Source organism: Siphateles boraxobius, unplaced genomic scaffold (assembly GCF_051911475.1).
Source record: "Siphateles boraxobius isolate OS27281-9 unplaced genomic scaffold, OSU_SipBor_1 22, whole genome shotgun sequence".
In the NCBI taxonomy this organism is placed as follows: Eukaryota; Metazoa; Chordata; class Actinopteri; order Cypriniformes; family Leuciscidae; genus Siphateles; species Siphateles boraxobius.
The window spans coordinates 15890320-15907095 of record NW_027508833.1 but is presented as its reverse complement, the minus strand read 5'-3'; the positions used below and the strand labels follow the sequence as shown (position 1 = coordinate 15907095).

At 35.1% G+C, this 16776-nt stretch overlaps 2 protein-coding genes across 6 annotated transcripts; one reads left to right on the top strand and one right to left on the bottom strand.

The window, feature by feature from the left end:
• Positions 1 to 42: 42 nt before the first annotated feature.
• fam167aa (family with sequence similarity 167 member Aa) lies at positions 43 to 6713 on the bottom strand. 3 transcript variants are annotated; one of them, XM_077238762.1, is made up of 5 exons: positions 6660 to 6709; positions 6462 to 6497; positions 3244 to 3383; positions 2497 to 2868; positions 43 to 1502 (listed from the first exon to the last, which is right to left on the bottom strand). In XM_077238762.1, exons 4-5 carry the CDS (start codon positions 2866 to 2868, stop codon positions 1242 to 1244), a joined length of 633 nt encoding a protein of 210 aa, XP_077094877.1. In that variant the 5' UTR covers positions 3244 to 3383; positions 6462 to 6497; positions 6660 to 6709; the 3' UTR covers positions 43 to 1241. The 3 variants fall into 3 exon arrangements, with proteins under 3 accessions (XP_077094877.1, XP_077094876.1, XP_077094878.1); XM_077238761.1 differs by lacking the exon at positions 6462 to 6497 and having other exon boundaries at positions 6660 to 6713; XM_077238763.1 differs by lacking the exon at positions 6660 to 6709 and having other exon boundaries at positions 6462 to 6626.
• Positions 6714 to 7356: 643 nt separating this feature from the next.
• Positions 7357 to 16392, top strand: enpp4 (ectonucleotide pyrophosphatase/phosphodiesterase 4). 3 transcript variants are annotated; one of them, XM_077238738.1, is made up of 5 exons: positions 7357 to 7567; positions 8969 to 9018; positions 9181 to 10040; positions 12112 to 12282; positions 13939 to 16392. In XM_077238738.1, exons 3-5 carry the CDS (start codon positions 9215 to 9217, stop codon positions 14310 to 14312), a joined length of 1371 nt encoding a protein of 456 aa, XP_077094853.1. In that variant the 5' UTR covers positions 7357 to 7567; positions 8969 to 9018; positions 9181 to 9214; the 3' UTR covers positions 14313 to 16392. The 3 variants fall into 3 exon arrangements, with proteins under 3 accessions (XP_077094853.1, XP_077094852.1, XP_077094854.1); XM_077238737.1 differs by having other exon boundaries at positions 7358 to 7567; positions 8969 to 9032; XM_077238739.1 differs by lacking the exon at positions 8969 to 9018 and having other exon boundaries at positions 7360 to 7567.
• Positions 16393 to 16776: the final 384 nt, after the last annotated feature.

Here is a 16776-nt window from a genome sequence, read left to right as displayed (position 1 = left end):
TGATATGTACATGGCAAAAAAAGATTTTCTTACAAAACATTCTTAAATCAAGACATCTTTATTTGAGAAGCAAACTGACATATTTTGCTTTCTGGAAAAAAAAAATCAAACGGGGTAAGAAAAATAATCTTTTTTTCCCTTTGAATTAAGTTTATTTTTCTGACCCATTGACATTTTTCTTTTTTAAGCATTAACTCACTAAATTTATTTTTTTAAAAAAACTTTTTTGTAGATTAAAAATCTACAAGTATGTCATAATATCAAACACAAATTACACTGACTATACACATGATTAAGATGTTTTTTAAGTCAACATGAAATCAAAGTTTTTCATGTTGGCTGTTAGGCAATAAAAGCACAACATCAGACATATTTAAAAAATACCTTTATCCTAATAATGTTCTATAATCAATAAAAACAATCACAATTGTTCACTTAAAGTTATCATAACATGAACAATCTAATTTGCGTTGATCTTTTGACATATAAGAGATCTTTTTTACGATACCAGTGTCTCTTTCTCGCTCTCTAATCTCTCCGACCGCGAGTTGATGAGATGTTTTAAGTGAACGTAAAAGTTGAGAAAGAAAACACATGTGTATCAGTAGAATGGATCTGTGCGTCAGGTCTTAAAGTGACAGCAGCCTTATTTATCTGCTAATACGAGAATAATATTAAAAAGATCTATAGTTTTTCCCCCATTATCAATGTCGAAATTGCAATCAGTGAAAATGCTGAGTGGCTAGTAACTGGAAAATCACAAGCCACAGTGGCTGATGAGCAAAAAAGTTAATGTCAAGCCCTGATTATATGTTTGTTCGGAGCATCTGACTGAAGATTGTTTTGTAAACGAGGCACAGTATAATGGAGTTTGCAAAGAAACTTTTGTTTAAAGATGAAGCAGCCAACTGTATTGGATCTGACCGCAGCTGCGTAAGTAAATTATTTAATAATGCTTTTTCTGTAAATTTATAATGTTTTCAAAACACTTACTCACGTGCAATAGCGAGTGGGTGTTGATACCGTTTCCTATGCAATGACGTTAGCCAATCATAACAGTGTCTGTTTACTGAGAAGCCTTAAAGTAGCCGCCCCTTAAAAGGTCAGAATGAAGGTTGAAAATAATCATTTTTTGTGCCTAAAAATTAACTTAACTTGAAAATTATAAATGTATTATAAGTGAACCTCAATTCCATGTCATGACCCCTTTAAGATAAAAAGACAGTCCCTGTGTCCTGCTGTTAGCACAGGGAGAACCGCCGAGAGTTGATGTTCATCTTGGTGACCCCGATGACCTTGAGTGTCGAGGACAGGCCTAATCCTGGAGACATGGGAACGTCACATAAATCAGACATATCGTCCCGCTCCTCCAGCTCAAATGTGGCATCGTTCAGCATCTTGCGATGTTGGCTACATGTCTGCACGATTCTCTGGTTGTTAATATCAGTGCGCAGGTGCATTAGCTGACGTGCGAGCTGCTGGTCCTGTAAACGCATCTCTGCCTGCAATAAAATGAATAAAAAAGGTAAATGGTTACTGATGCATGAATAACATTAGAGAAACACTGTTTAAACTTTCCCTGGCACTCTAAGTCAAGTCACCTTTATTTATATAGTGATTTTAACAATACAGATTGTTGTAAAGCAGCTTAACAGATAACAGGAAAATCATGCAACAAAGTTTGTTTCTGCTGTACAGCAGATCTATGTTGATCTTCACATTGTTTACACTAGTTGGTGGCATCAAAAGTCTATAAATCAGTGATTCCCTCACCGAACTGATTAATCGGACTAACAGCAATGAAACTAAAACTTGTGAAAACAGTAAATCAAAAAGAATGCTTCAGATTTATGATATGTATAAATTAAAAATGTCCTTTGAATTGCTGATTTGGTGCTCAAGAAACATTGGTGCTTGATATTTTTGTGTGTGTGTGTATATATATATATATATATATATACACACACACACAAAGTGTATATTTTCTATTTCACATTTTCTTTCTATTTCAAATAAATGACGTTCCTTTGAAATTTTCTGAAGAATCCTGAAAAAAATTATCATCTTTTCCACAGCACAACTGGTTTCAACATTGATGCTAAATAAACATTTCTTTACTATTATCAGTCTATTAGAATGATTTCTGAGAGATCATGTGACACTGAAGACTGGAGTAATGATGCTGAAAATTCAGCTTTGCCATCAAGAATAAATTAATTTTTAAAATATATTCAAATAGAAAACAGTTCTGTTGAATTGTAATAATATTTCACAGTATTACTATTCCACTTTATTTTTGATCAAATATGTAACATTGGTGAGCAGAAGAGACTTCTCAATTAACTTTTGACTGGTAATGTACTGTATACAAACTTTTATGTATTTGTTTTATACGTTTATACTTTTAATATGTTTTTTTCCCCCACAAATACAACAACACAGTTTTATTTACCTGTTTAAAATTAATTTAAACAGAAACCAAGGTGAAAAACTCACCAGCTCTTTCTTGAGCCACTCCAATGCTTGGTCTATACTTCCAAATCCCAGTCTTTTCCCTGATGGTTGCCTCCCTTCATGGATCACCCCAGCTTCCAGTGACGGCTTGGCCCACTGAAGAGGACCTGATGATTTTTGTTTGTCCGTGTTAGCCGGTGTATCTGAGACTCTGTGGCTCTGGGCGAGCATCTCCTCCAGCTGAGCTCTCCAGTCCAGGGAAGACGGCTTTCTGGTCTTGAGCTTCAGCTTCTCAGTCAAAGCCTTCAAACTGGAGAGGTGGTCGTCCTGCGCTGCAGCAAGGCTTTCTGGGCTTTTTAAGGGCTTATCTGCATGTGACACTGCCATTGGCTTTAGGGACATTTCCTCATACATCTGCAGGTACACTAAAAATTATTCACTGGAAAAGTGGGATAAGTTGGCAGACCAACATCACTGTTGGAAATTGTTCAAGAGACGTGGATGGCTCCAGCAATTGTCACCGATTTAAAGCCAAAATAAGCACAGATTTCATGAATGTTCAACAATGAAAATATCTTTTGTTTCAGAGAACTTTCATAACACACACAGTTATGATTTATTATTAAAAACGATATGTTTAAAAATGGTGTCGATGTTCTTTAGGAGCTTTCTAGAGTCTCCCCAAACAATTCATCATACCATGCAAAAAGTGAATACTGAAATCTACTGTATGCTTAAATGTGATAAACTATCTTATAATCTACAAATCGTCTTGTAAAAGAAACATACCTGTGCAGTTCTGTAATGAGGACATTTATCAACAAGTTCACTAACACTTGTTTTACTAGTTAGTCTTCTTTCATAATATCTACTTCCTTGTAACTTTGTTCTTGACTCATCATTGACTTGAGAAATAACAAGCACTAATCCTGGATCAGAGAAAGCAAACAGAAACCAACAAAAAGGGATCAATATATCTTAGAAACAAACAGTTGGGTAAAGTATTTGAGTAAATGTAATCTTTGAAGATACTTAAGTATATGTTTGGCTGCTTTGCAGTTTGACTGAGTATCAAGGATATTAACAACTTGTACTCTTATGTTGACTACATTTTTGAATAAGTATCTGTACTCTTTACTCCAATACATTTCTGAAGATTAAAGCAATTACTGGTCATTTTGCATGGCACTTAACTTCTGCAGCAGTTTATTTCTGCCACAAAAGAAGTAATATCGCCATCTTCAGGGCATTGAAGGTACTATATCTTGTGAGTTTTGCCCTCACTCACCCAAACTTGTCAACAAGGCTACTGTACTTTAAGTGTACAGTAGCCTTAACGCGAGAGCATTATTATTAGCAAGTAGTTGTGAATCACAGGTGTTTCATATATGAGATGAGGACATGAACACAGATGCTGATGAGGCCGAAACCAGCATGTACAGCGCAAGAAGGCTTTGGCTATAATTTTTCCTAACATTATTTTATTTATTCGTTCTACTGAAGATACCTTTTTAAATTATATTAATTTATTTAAGTCCTTTTTAAGCACTTGACCTTAACTGAGACTTGAGTGTTTGTAGACGTTTAAGAGGCTGTTGTGTCGACCTTGATTCACTGCAATTTTGAGGTGTTCAGTTATATTTTGACTTTAGAAAATAAAAGTGATCGCTTTCCTCACAAATCAACCGCTCTTGTTTTCAGAATTACATTTTTGGGTGAACTAACTTGAGAAGCAAAATGACATATTAAGTCTTGTTTTCTAAAATATTCTTGTTTTTCCTTTGAATTAAGTTTAATTTTTCAGATATTTCTTCTTTATTTAAGAATAAACTCGCTTCATTTTGATACTTTTTTCAGAAAACAAGATTAAATATCTCAAGTCATTTTTCTTCAAAATGTATCTTGATTTAAGAATGTTTCGATATTTGTATTGGAAAACAAGACAAAAACACTCAAATAGGCTACATAATCATTTTTGCCGTGTTGGAGAACATTTTACAAGAAAACACTGTTCCAGTTTTTCTACTCCAAAATTGTATGTTACTTGTCATTTCTTTGTAATTATTTTTGTAATTTTTTTTGAAATCTTGAAGTAATTTATGTGTTTTGTTTTCAGTAGACCCTGTGTCTAATGCTATATTTGATATAGGCTATGTTGAACTACATTTCCCATGTTTCCTATCCCTGTAGCCTTAGCCATGTTAACACAGGTGTCTGGCATTATGCAATCAGGAGAGGTGTTTGACAAGGGCTTTTTTATATGGCCACATTCACTCTATTTGTATGCCTGAAGAAGGTTGTAAGACCGAAAGCTTGCTAATAAATTGATCTTGCACAGTGTTTGAGTGTGCGGCTGCTGTATTTTAACAATTTTCTTTGTAATTATTTAAATGTACTAGTAATTTCTGAGTGAAAATTGTTTCAAAGTAAATCCTACACCATTTTCATTCAGTGTACCTCTATTGACAGTATCACTTAGGGGTCATTTTAGGATTGGTTCCAAATAATTATCAAATTAAATTAGCATTCTTTTAGATTTTTTTTTTTTTACAAGCAGAACGGTGTGTCCCAGATTTAGGGACTGAAGTTTTAATTATCACATCATAAAATATCTAATACTTCACATGTATGTCATATATAAGCAGATTGTTTACATGTGATATCAGTCCCATTCTGCTGGACTCCATATTCCTCTGGTTGAGGTTGAGCAGTGGAACTAGGACACAGCAGCTGATGCCTGCTAAACTGGGAACCCCTCGAGTCCCACCGTCTCTGTGTGATTCTAGTTCTCGTCATTAACCGGAGCACGCAGACTTCACCAAACAAACTCCTAATCTGGCCCTTAAGCTTTTATCATATGATAGTATCACCCTGTGTACGTTCTGTCCTGGTCCTTTAATAGTGACAGACTTTCCACAAAGCTGTGTGAGTTTATGGAACTCACTATATTAGGAATTCATGATGGTTGGAGGACCAACTGGTGAAAAAGTTGGCTAACTAAAAAACACAAAACGTTTCCCTTTGCTAAGTGTTTTTTCGATGTCCTGATTCATAGAAAAGTCACCATTACACTGAGCAACGGGATGCTGTCCATCAAAAAGAAGATCTTTGTTTTGTGTTGACACTTTACATAATGCCAAAACCACTCAGATGAGGGAATCTCATGAAAACTGCCAAGAATATTTGTCTAGTTCACAATTCATACCAAATTTAAAAAACATATAAATATTAAAATATTTTAAAATATTATATTACATAGGCCTATATTTATACAATAAATAACTTATTAATTCTGTAACTCTTTATTTTACAGCGTCCTTGTAACATGTTACATTTAGTAACTATAGAAATAACTATAAATGGTGCATAATTACATGCAACTAACCCTAAACTAAACCAAATCCTAACCCTATAGTAAGTGCATTTAATTACTTAATATTACTCAGTACCTGAATGTATAAATTCAGTGTAACAAAGACACCTTAAAACAAAGTCTAACAGTTAATTATTTTATAGGTAAATTTGAATATTTAAAATGTAAAATATTTTTTTAATAGTACTATTTTATAATATTTTAATAATTAATTTACTCATATTTTATTTAAATAATATTTTTTCATAAAAAATATGTAGGCTACATCCAGAGTATGACAGTGGCATTATAAATGGCAAAAATATTTTAAATAATTATCAAATATTTTAAATATCATAATTGTGCTATGTAAATATTATTTATGTTTAATTATTAACATTTCATTTTAATAATATTTTGTTATTTAAAAAAACATACAAATAATACAGAGTGCATATGACAGTGACAATATGGAAGGCTGTTTCTCTCTCTCTCTGGCACCTTGATCCAAACCAGGTGGAAAGAAGAACTAACCTGCACCTGATCTCTATGTGTGTAGTTTAGGAAGAAATCTCATGAAAGATAATTTTTGTTCAAAGAATAGCCTTAATTTATACACAGATCTCTCTAAAAACTTTAACCCATATTTACTTACAGGAGGAAAAGCTCGAATGCAGCCGAGACGACATTTCTACAAAATCCAGTAACAGAGGAAATATTGAGGGAGAAAAAAAAATAACAAGACAAAATTAGAACTGCGTTTCAATAACAGCGCTCGTGAAGACCACCTAATGATCCCTCGTTATGTTATTATGGAGATATGAGGAACAAAAATGTTTGAATAACAACCTACCTTCACCAAACCGCATTTAGTGAGTGAGTCAAACCCCATCTACTGCAAATGAACGCGAACGTGCCGCGTCGCGTAAACGAGGTCTTTCATTGGTCGACTGGGTTCTGATGTAATTCAGATAGATGCGTCGCGCTTCGCTTATTATAATACGAGCTCTCTGATTGGACGACGTCGGGATTCCATCGCTTGCAGTGTGAGCGTCGCGTAACACAGAAACGTTTTGTGCGTCAAACGCAGGGCGCCCATACAGACAAGAAATTAATGTTCCTATGTTTTTGCGTCCTGAAACACAATGTAAACGCAATCACCACTTTAAAGCGGTTCAACACGTATTTCTGTCAGCGAACGCGGCTTATGTTTTTACAGGACACGTTTTTTAAAAAAGGTCGCAATTTTAAGACCTAAAGAACACAAGTTGCCACTAAAGTGCTAGATTTGTTTTGAAAGTAAAATGTTACTTAGACGCAAACTTTTAAGAGTTCAGTCAGTGTAATTTTTATTGTGTTAACATAATCCAAAAGCTAAAAATATGACAATTTTACTTTTGAAGGAGAAAAATTATGAATTGTTCCAATTTAAGACCGTTCTGAAATGTATGCATAATTGTCACGTTATTTGCGCTTAAAACAGTGTCGTATGTAAAATAAAATAAATAAAAAAACCAAAAACCCAAGGTGCTGAGATCTGAGAGCGAAGAACACCTGCAGTAAGACGTCCCTCGCTTTCATTGGCTGATCGATCTGTCAATCATGCGATGACGTCATGTGTGCATTGTGTTTGAGGAAGCGCAAGAAAGAAACTGCATCAAGTCCAGAATATATCTGACTTTATAAAACACCTCGACATCATCGAAAAGTTTAATGTGACTGGAGTTAATATAATCGCTTTCCAACGCCCCGAGTCGAAAGGTACGTTATTGTTTCGTCTTTTCTGAATTCCTTGATGGCTAAGTTTGGCCAAAAAAACGTAATGTGGCCAAAATCAGTAATCAATGTGATCAGCAGTATTCAGCGCTAGACTCATTTTTTTCCCTTGTTGTTTGCTCTTTTTGTAGTTTATTTTTTGTACTATTTTCCATCGAAAGGACCGATAGACGTTATACAGATTTGCATTATATTATAAATGTGTTTTAATCCTGTATTGATTATTGATCAGCTCCTGAAAGTGTGATCCAGGACTCTGTATGTTATGCACCTGCTCAACAATAGTATTCATTTTTAGAACCACGTTTTGTCCTCTGGCGCTTCCTGTATCACTTCCTTTTTACAACACATAAATTACATTAAAGTTAAACACTGAAATTATTTAGAAGTTCTACATATACTACATACTCTCGTGGTTTACATAATCGTCTGCACTTTGACATATTTGCACAGCTGTAACATCATATATGTAACATTATATGTAAATTAATGTATAATATGTAATTTTTTAAAGTCCCCCTGTGGTGAAAAATAAGTTTTTAATGTTGTTTATATGTCTATGTGGTGTTTTTAATTTGCTTTAAGACAAACCATGTACAAATGCACAAGTCAACACCATTGCTGAGTATTTTCTCCTTAAAACAGCAGTGAACCAAAGACAATTTCAAAAACGCGGTGGGTTTAGTTTAGAGTTACATTCAAGCTATTTTAATGCATGACAAAAAATTGTGAAGGAAAAAACATTTAAATATGTCATTTTGGTGATCAAATGTGAGTTTTAAGGGATAAAATGATTGACAACAGGGGAACTTTAAGTTAAAGTATGGAAAGTGTTATTAACATAACATTTGTTAGGTGAAAAATCCACTGAACAACCCAGTATTGACTAACAAGTGTAGTTCCTTATGTTTGTTTAGAGCTGAAAGAAATCTTGATTTCTGATTCTTGAAATATGATTTTTCAATTAAAAGCTCTTTTGACTGCTGGAAATTGTGAAAAGTGAAATCACATGTTCAGAAATAAATATTTCAATATAGATTGTGTGATGGTTTGACACCTAGACTTTAACACAAGTCTAGGCTAGTCAATTAACTTTGGATGTAAAAAAAAATAAAAAATATAAATGGTTTAACTATGATTATTTAGTTAATCGATTAATCTGTTGGTTATTTCTTTGATTAATCAATAAATCAGATGCATTTAAAAAAATATATTTATATATATAATATTATTTTTTTAAATAATGAATTTTAATAAATGCACATAATTATATCAAAACCTGTCCTTTGTTGTCTTCCAAACAGTGTCCAATTTAAAGGCCACATATATAGTGAATGTATCTATGCACTATTACTAACCCTAACATGCTTTTGGTTTGTTTTTTAGATTATGTGCAAGTGTTGGATGCACTGTGTATGCAGTCAGTAAAGTTCAGGGTGGGTTGGCAATGGTTTGTAACAGTCACAAATTAAATAGTATTGTAAACTGCTGAAAAGAGCATTTCTTGGAGGGAGGGCTTGTGGGTAAAAAATAATGTAATTATGGGACTTAAACAAAAGATAGTCGGTCTGTTATAACTTGCTTTTGTATATTCACAGTGCAGAAAGTGACTTCCACATTCCCTGCCACAGGATGCAGATCAGCATTTATATGTACGCTCTCATTGCCTGTAGTGGATTAACCCTTTCAGTACTAGAGAATGGCAGTGATGCGCCGGCGCTCCTCCTGGTGTCTTTTGATGGCTTTCGAGCAGACTATCTAAACAAATACTCATTTCCCAATCTCGAAAAGTTCTTCTCCGATGGTGTCCTTGTACGTGAGCTAACCAATGTGTTCACGACCAAAACCTTTCCCAATCATTACAGTCTCGTCACAGGGCTGTACGCGGAGAGCCATGGGATGCTTGCCAGTATTATGTATGACCCAGTGTCGAAAAAGCATTTCTCTATTCAAAATGACAGTGACCCTTTCTGGTGGAACGAAGCCATTCCCATCTGGGTGTCGGTGGAGGAGAATGGCTACAAGGCAGCATCTGCTATGTGGCCAGGAACAGATGTGAATATTCATAACCACACATTAAAATACAGCTTTAAATACGACTCAAAGGTGAGCTTCCAAGCAAGGCTGGGAAACCTCACACAGTGGATGACGGAGGACAGATCTGTTAAGTTTGCCGCTCTGTACTGGGAAGAACCCGACTGGAGTGGCCACAAGTATGGCCCGGAGAACACCATTGAGATGGCCAAGGCTTTGAAGGAGGTGGATAGTCACATAGGTTTTCTGATGGAGCAGCTCAACAAAACAGGATTATGGGGGAAAATAAATGTTATCATCACTAGCGATCATGGTATGACCCAGTGTTCTCAAGAGCGTCTTATTGAACTGGATAAATGCATCAGTCCGAGCAGCTATACAGTAGTGGATCTCACTCCTGTGGCTGCCATCATTCCCTTGGAAGGTAATATTTGTCATTGATACTCCATTTAAATCATTTTTTAATTAAAAAAGTCTGACACCATGAACTGTGATGTATATAAATATACACTGCCGGTCAAAAAAATAAGTTTGGATTTAAATAGGCAAATGCTTCTTAAGAGTCTATGACCGGATCATCATTGCAGTGATTATTATATTTCTATCAAGTTAAATGTTTGGCAGCAGTTCTTCTATGGCTAATGAATAATTGATTGAGTTTGTAGATTTTAATTTCTTAAACAACCATGTTGGAAGACACATCATGATGGCCATATTCCAGGATGACAATGTCAACATTCATATCAGACTCAAACTGTGAAAGAATGGTTGGGAGAAGCATGAAGAATCATTTTCACACATCAACAAGTGGAAATAATGTTGATGGAACCTCTTGATGGAAATAAATGTTGTGAAAATTACGTTGTCAAAATAATTCCAGTTCACATGGCTACGCGGAAGCGATAAATAATTCTGTATTATACATATTTAATGCCAGACAAGTAATTTGTTGTGGTCAAATGCCGTCAGCGTTTTTTACAGATTTGCGTTTTTGAAGTTTGCGAGATAACTTTTTTTCTTTCTTCTTTTTTCAAGGTTTGCATTCTCGAGCCACCAGGAACTGTTGTTATGCGAATGTGCGGACGGATTGCATTAAGGGTTTTCTGTTAGAACGGTGTCGTGTTAGCGGCCCCTGAGTTAACAACTAAAGATCTTTGCAACGGAAGTGAATCAATCAAAACTTACTTTAGATGGACAATAACTTTATTCTAGAGCTGCTGTGAATCTCTGTTACTTTAATTTCCTGTTATCACTGTAAAGCTGCTTTGAAACAATCTTTATTGTTAAAAGCGCTATATAAATGAAAGTGACTTTAGTTGATATTTTTCCATCAAGATATTTGGTCAAGATCTTGTATTGAGAATGCAAGAGTCCAGCACTCTGTAAAGTCTCCTCCGGCACATCCCAAAGACTTTCAATGAATTTAAGGTCTGGAGGTGCCAATTCATGTGTGAAAATGATTCTTCGTGCTCCCTCACAACCATTCTTTCACAGTTTGAGCCTGATGAATCTTCACTTTGTCAGCTACACACTTCATCAATTTTGACATTGTTATCCTGGAATATGGCCATGATGTGTCTTCCTACATGGTTGTTTAAGAAATGAAAAGCGACACACTCCATCACACTGTCTACAAAAGTGTACAAAAAACCTTCCTTCCTTCCACATGGAGGTCAATTTGTGTCAAATCAACCAAATTTTGAAAACTTCCCTGGCTAAAATTTTTGACGTTGTTAATATTTTTTTCTGAAGAAAGGCAACATTTATTCATCATTATTCAACATCATTATTTTATTTTTACACAGAGATTGGTAGGTCTATTAGTAAAAACTGTTGACTTAAGCTATCCTTGTTGCATTATATGCCAATGTTGACAATGACACTTTTTGTGTTTTCCCCCCCGAAAGTTTTAACCCAAGAAGAATTAAAGATATCTTAATATAACTTTAGATTTTGCTTCCTAAACATTTATTTTGGTACAGTATCTAAGGCCCTATATGGTTCAATCCCAGATATATGGTTATCTCGATGTGGCTGTAAGAGTAAAAATTGTGCACATTTTCAGTGGTCAAAAACCAAATGTGGGCCACTTTGCACACAGCTGATACTTTTTCTTTTAAAGGGGAATGCCTGAAGAACAAATAATATTGAAACTAGAAATGTATCTCATTTCCTTGTCAAAACAATTGCACAGAACTCCCCAGTCTGAGTTCCAAAAATATTATTTTTCCAAAGTTTGTGTAAAAATCTATCTATCTATCTATCTATCTATCTATCTATCTATCTATCTATCTATCTATCTATCTATCTATCTTTCTATCTTTCTATCTTTCTATCTTTCTATCTTTCTTTCTTTCTTTCTTTCTTTCTTTCTTTCTTTCTTTCTTTCGAACAAATTTTCCCTTTCAAAATCACCACAGAAAATGTGAAAGAGTCTACAAATTCCACCTGGATTTATTATTTTACACCTTATTTATTTTTTCATTTATTTACAGATAATTCCACCGTATACAAAAACCTGTCCATTTGTCACAGTCACATGAAGGTGTACCTAAAGGATGATGTTCCTGACAGGCTGCACTATAAAAACAACGAAAGGATTCAGCCAATCATTTTGGTGGCAGATGAAGGCTGGACGATTGTCAAACACGGCATACTCCCACGACGTAAGTGTTAGTACTTTTTTAGTGAGCAAAGCAGTTAGTAATTTTTAAGGTTACATTTGCCTTGAAATATTATTTTGATTAATAAGTCCATGTTAAAAATAATGAATTATTGGTTTATGCAAAGGCAAGCATCACTTATTGCATTGCTATTGCGTTGACACCCTATTATGCCATTTTAAAGGTTTCTAATTTTGTTTTGGAGGTCTCCTACAATAGGTTTCCAAGGTAAAAAAACATTTTCATATGCAAAAAATGCTGGGCATCACCTCTTTTCTCACAGTGTCTGAAACGGTTCAATCAATGATCCCGTCTCTAAAAACCCCTCCTTTCCGAGAGCCTCCTCTGCTCTCATGGTCAGATGGCCCAGTCTGTTGTGACTGGTCTACCGCTTACAGCATGTGTCGGATAAGAAAAAACATTACTTAATTTGAGCTCTTCCTCAGCACTTGTATACAGAAATTACACAATGTTATGAAAAGTAACAATGCTGTCGGTTTTAACGTATAAATTTGAGCGCGAGTCCTCATCCTTTGGAAGTGCATCAAAGTGGATTTGCTTTCGCAGCGCAGAACACAGCGTCTTCTCGACATGTCGACAACACAAAACAAACTCTTCCAGTTTCAGCTACAACTACACCGTAAAGGTTTAAAATAGACATTGTTCGCGGGCAGCCATTGAAGACCATAGGCTGGCATTATGGAAATTTGTTACAAACCTATGTCGGTTCGAGCAGGAAGCAAGACCGTAAACTACTGACGACTCATTTTAGGCTGTTCAGGATCGGTTCTTTCTTTTGAGAGACAATGGCTGTGTTCTTAATCACTGTTCCCTACATTACTCCACTAATATAGTCCACTTGAAGGAGGGAATGAAAACAAGTGATCGATTTCGGACACTGAGTGCGCCGGAAGGACTGCCGCTTTTGCATAATTTGTGCTATCTAATACTGTAATAACTTAATACTATAAACTTAACTTTCATAATCAATTTCAAAGGAATTTTTACCTGAACGATATTACGCTGTAGCCACATTGCGGTTTGGCAATTGGGTAACACTTTACAATAAGGTTCATTAGTTAACTACCTTAGTTAACAATACATCTATATAATTTATTAATCTTAGTTAATATTAATGTTTACATTAGTTAATGCACTGTGAACTAACATGAACAAACAATGAACGGCTGTATTGTTATCAACTAACATTAACAAAGATTAATAAATACTGTTACAAATGTTTTTTGCTCATTGTTAGTTAATGTTAGTTAATGCATTAACTAATGTTAACTAATGAATCTTATTGTAAAGTGTTACCGGAAATTGGATGGATAGATCCACAGTGCATTATGGGTATTCTCTAGACGTTGCGCGTACATCAGTTGTACAGTTGTTTTTGTGGTGCGTTGTGGGATTGAATGAATGCACTCGATAATGTCCACTATGGTTTCGGGCACCACTACAAATGGCCATCCCCTAAAATAGTGCCGGTATTTAAGGGTATAGTGGCGATTTCGGATTGTGTACTCTGAGCTTTGAAACTTTGCAGACCTTTTAAATTCACAAACTGCTATATTACACACTAGATAAAAGTTAATTTCTGAAAAAGCATAATAGGGGCGCTTTAAATGTTTTTCATCTGTTTCTTGTCTTTTGCAGTGGGTGATCATGGATATGACAATACGCTTCCTAGCATGCACCCCTTCCTGGCCGCCCATGGGCCTGCGTTCCGTAAAGGCTACAAGATGTCGAGCTTCAACAGCGTGGATCTCTACCCCCTCATGTGCCACCTCGTTGGCATCTCTCCAAAGCCCAACAACGGCAGCTTTGCTCACGTCCGCTGTGCGCTAGTCAACGAGCAGTGCGGAGAGCTTGCATTAGCGGTGGGCATCGTCATTGGTGTTTTAATAATTCTGACCACCTTCACCTGCCTATTCAAGCTGATGAAGAACAGAGATGCCTCGTCTTCACGTCCATTCGCCCGCTTGGAGATAGATGACGACGACGCTGATGATGAACCTTTACTTGAATGAAGTGCTATACACGTGTTATTGTACACATGCAAAATGTTAAAGGAACCGTTCACCCACACATGGAAAAAGTCTGACAGGTTTGGGAAAAAATGAGGTTGATTAAATGATGACTGCCTTTTTTATTTTCAGGTGAACTGTTCCTTTAAATGCTGAAATGATGCAGAGATGACAATCATATCGAAACTGTGAGGGAGAAATATAACTCTTGTAGAACCTGTAAAATACACTGTAGGCACAATAAGAATTAGTCATCATTAGTACTAAACAACATGACAAAACATGTCTTCAAAATCAGTTTTTGAGCTAGAAATACTTTAGTTTTAAAGTGTTTAGTGCTTCGTTCTTAACCAGATTGTGAGATCTCTGGACAACACCAATATTTACAAAAAAACAACAACTGTATTTCGAATTTTTTAGATAATTTCCTAACCTTAACACGAACAAGCATGCTGTCGTCACATTTAACACAGATTTCGGAATGATTAAATTGTGCAACTTCCAATAATGCTTTTTTGCATTATCTTAAGCATTTAATTGTTGCTTTATAACTATGCATATTATATCTTACCAGTCAGGTTACTGAGGTACACCATGGTTTATAGTCTCTCACTGGTCTGCACTTCCCAAAAGCATCGTAAGCCTACAGCAAGTAGATCATAGGGTGTAATGCAATGGTTTCTGTGATCTCCTTAGACTTACCATGCTTTTAAGAAACGCAGAACATAAGCAATAATAAATAGGAACTAGCTATGGTCTGCCTATGTTTTTTTGTGTGTATTTAAAGGGATAGTTCCCTGAAAAATGCTCCGCCTCAAGATGTTCAAAATCTGTACGAGTTTCTTTCTTCTGTTGAACACAAAAGAAGATATTTTGAAGAATGTTGGTAATCAGACAGTTGACGGTAGCCATAGTATGAAAACATTTACTATGGAAGTCAATGGAGTCCATCAACTGTCCCGTCACCAACGTTCTTTAAAATATCTTCTTTTGTGTTCAACAGAAGAAAGAAACTCATAAAGGTTTGGAACAACATAAGGGTGAGTAAATGATAACAGAATTGTCATTTTTGGTTGAACTATGCTTTTAAGGTTTGTAAACAAGATACTGAGGTTACTTGAAAATGCCCGTACTGATATTGCCTGTAGTGAAACTTTATTTATTAAGTCAGGTTACGTCTGTTTTCGCATGCCAGGGAATACACAACCAGCTCAATTTGAATATTTATTAATTTTTTTAGAGGTTGCTTTGTCTTTTTTTCTTTGCATAAGAGACACATTTAGATGAGAACTATAATGCAACTAGATCTCAGTGTTGTTCTGTCTATAAAGGAATGATCAATGTCACATTTCTTTATAAATCCCTACTGAGGAATATTTCTGTAGGGTTTAAGAGGGCTTTTTACCTGAAGATCGAATGTTTTCTTGTAAAATAGAATAATTTTTGTGTTGTTGAATCTTTCTCAGAGATTGTAGTATGTGTAAATGCACTGTAAAGTTAGTTTTGCTTGTTGCACTATAATCTGTGTGTTCAGATTTGAGGGAACGGGAATCCGCTGCTGCTTCAAAAATGAAAAATTATTTCATGCTTCAAAATGAGTGAGTTTGTTTAAGAGATTTTATTTTTCCTGTCTAATTAGTTGTTCCTTTTTAAATGGCGTTGCTCATTTAAGTGGAAAATAGCAATAGGTATTGCTTTTTAATTTGTGATTTTGACTTTTAATGCTGGTTTTAATACTGTTGTCTTAAAATTACATCAAGACAGAGTTTTTCTTTTTGACTTTTTATCCAAGGCTCGTCATTTCATAAAACTAATTAGTGCTGTTTTGTCTATACATTTAGCAATGGTCAAAATATTATTTTGCATCAGTCTTTTAGTTACTGAAAAGGAAAGTTACTGAAACAATGGAAATCAACATTGCTTGTGCTGTATTCGGCTGTCAAATATGTGTGGCCGTATGTTCAGAGCTTTCTGAATCGTTGTGAATCTATGCAAAGCAAAATCTAAATGGAACCTTTTCTCACTCTAAAATGAAGACATTTGTCATCAACATCAAATAAAATATCTATCTGAGATATTTAAAGAGTGTTTGTTTTTTTAGTGTGACTGTTATGGTGATCAGGTATAAGCAGTTCTTTGTAGATGTCAAGCAGCCACAAGAGGTGTCACTTCATGTTATTGTACAACTACAGGTTACTGTACTCACTGTATATCATGACACTATTGTGAAGAAAATCAGCTGATGTTTCAAGGTTTTTATGTACAGAATTGACGATATTAAATTTGCTGATACTTGCCTATTGGTAGATTATCACCAATAATTATCAGTAATGCACTATCACACTATATACAACTGTATATATAAACAATACCATTCATAACTTTGGGGTCTTTAAAAAAAAAAATTTTTTTGAAGGAAGTCTGTTATGCTCATCAAGGCTACATTGATTTTTTTTAATTAAAAATA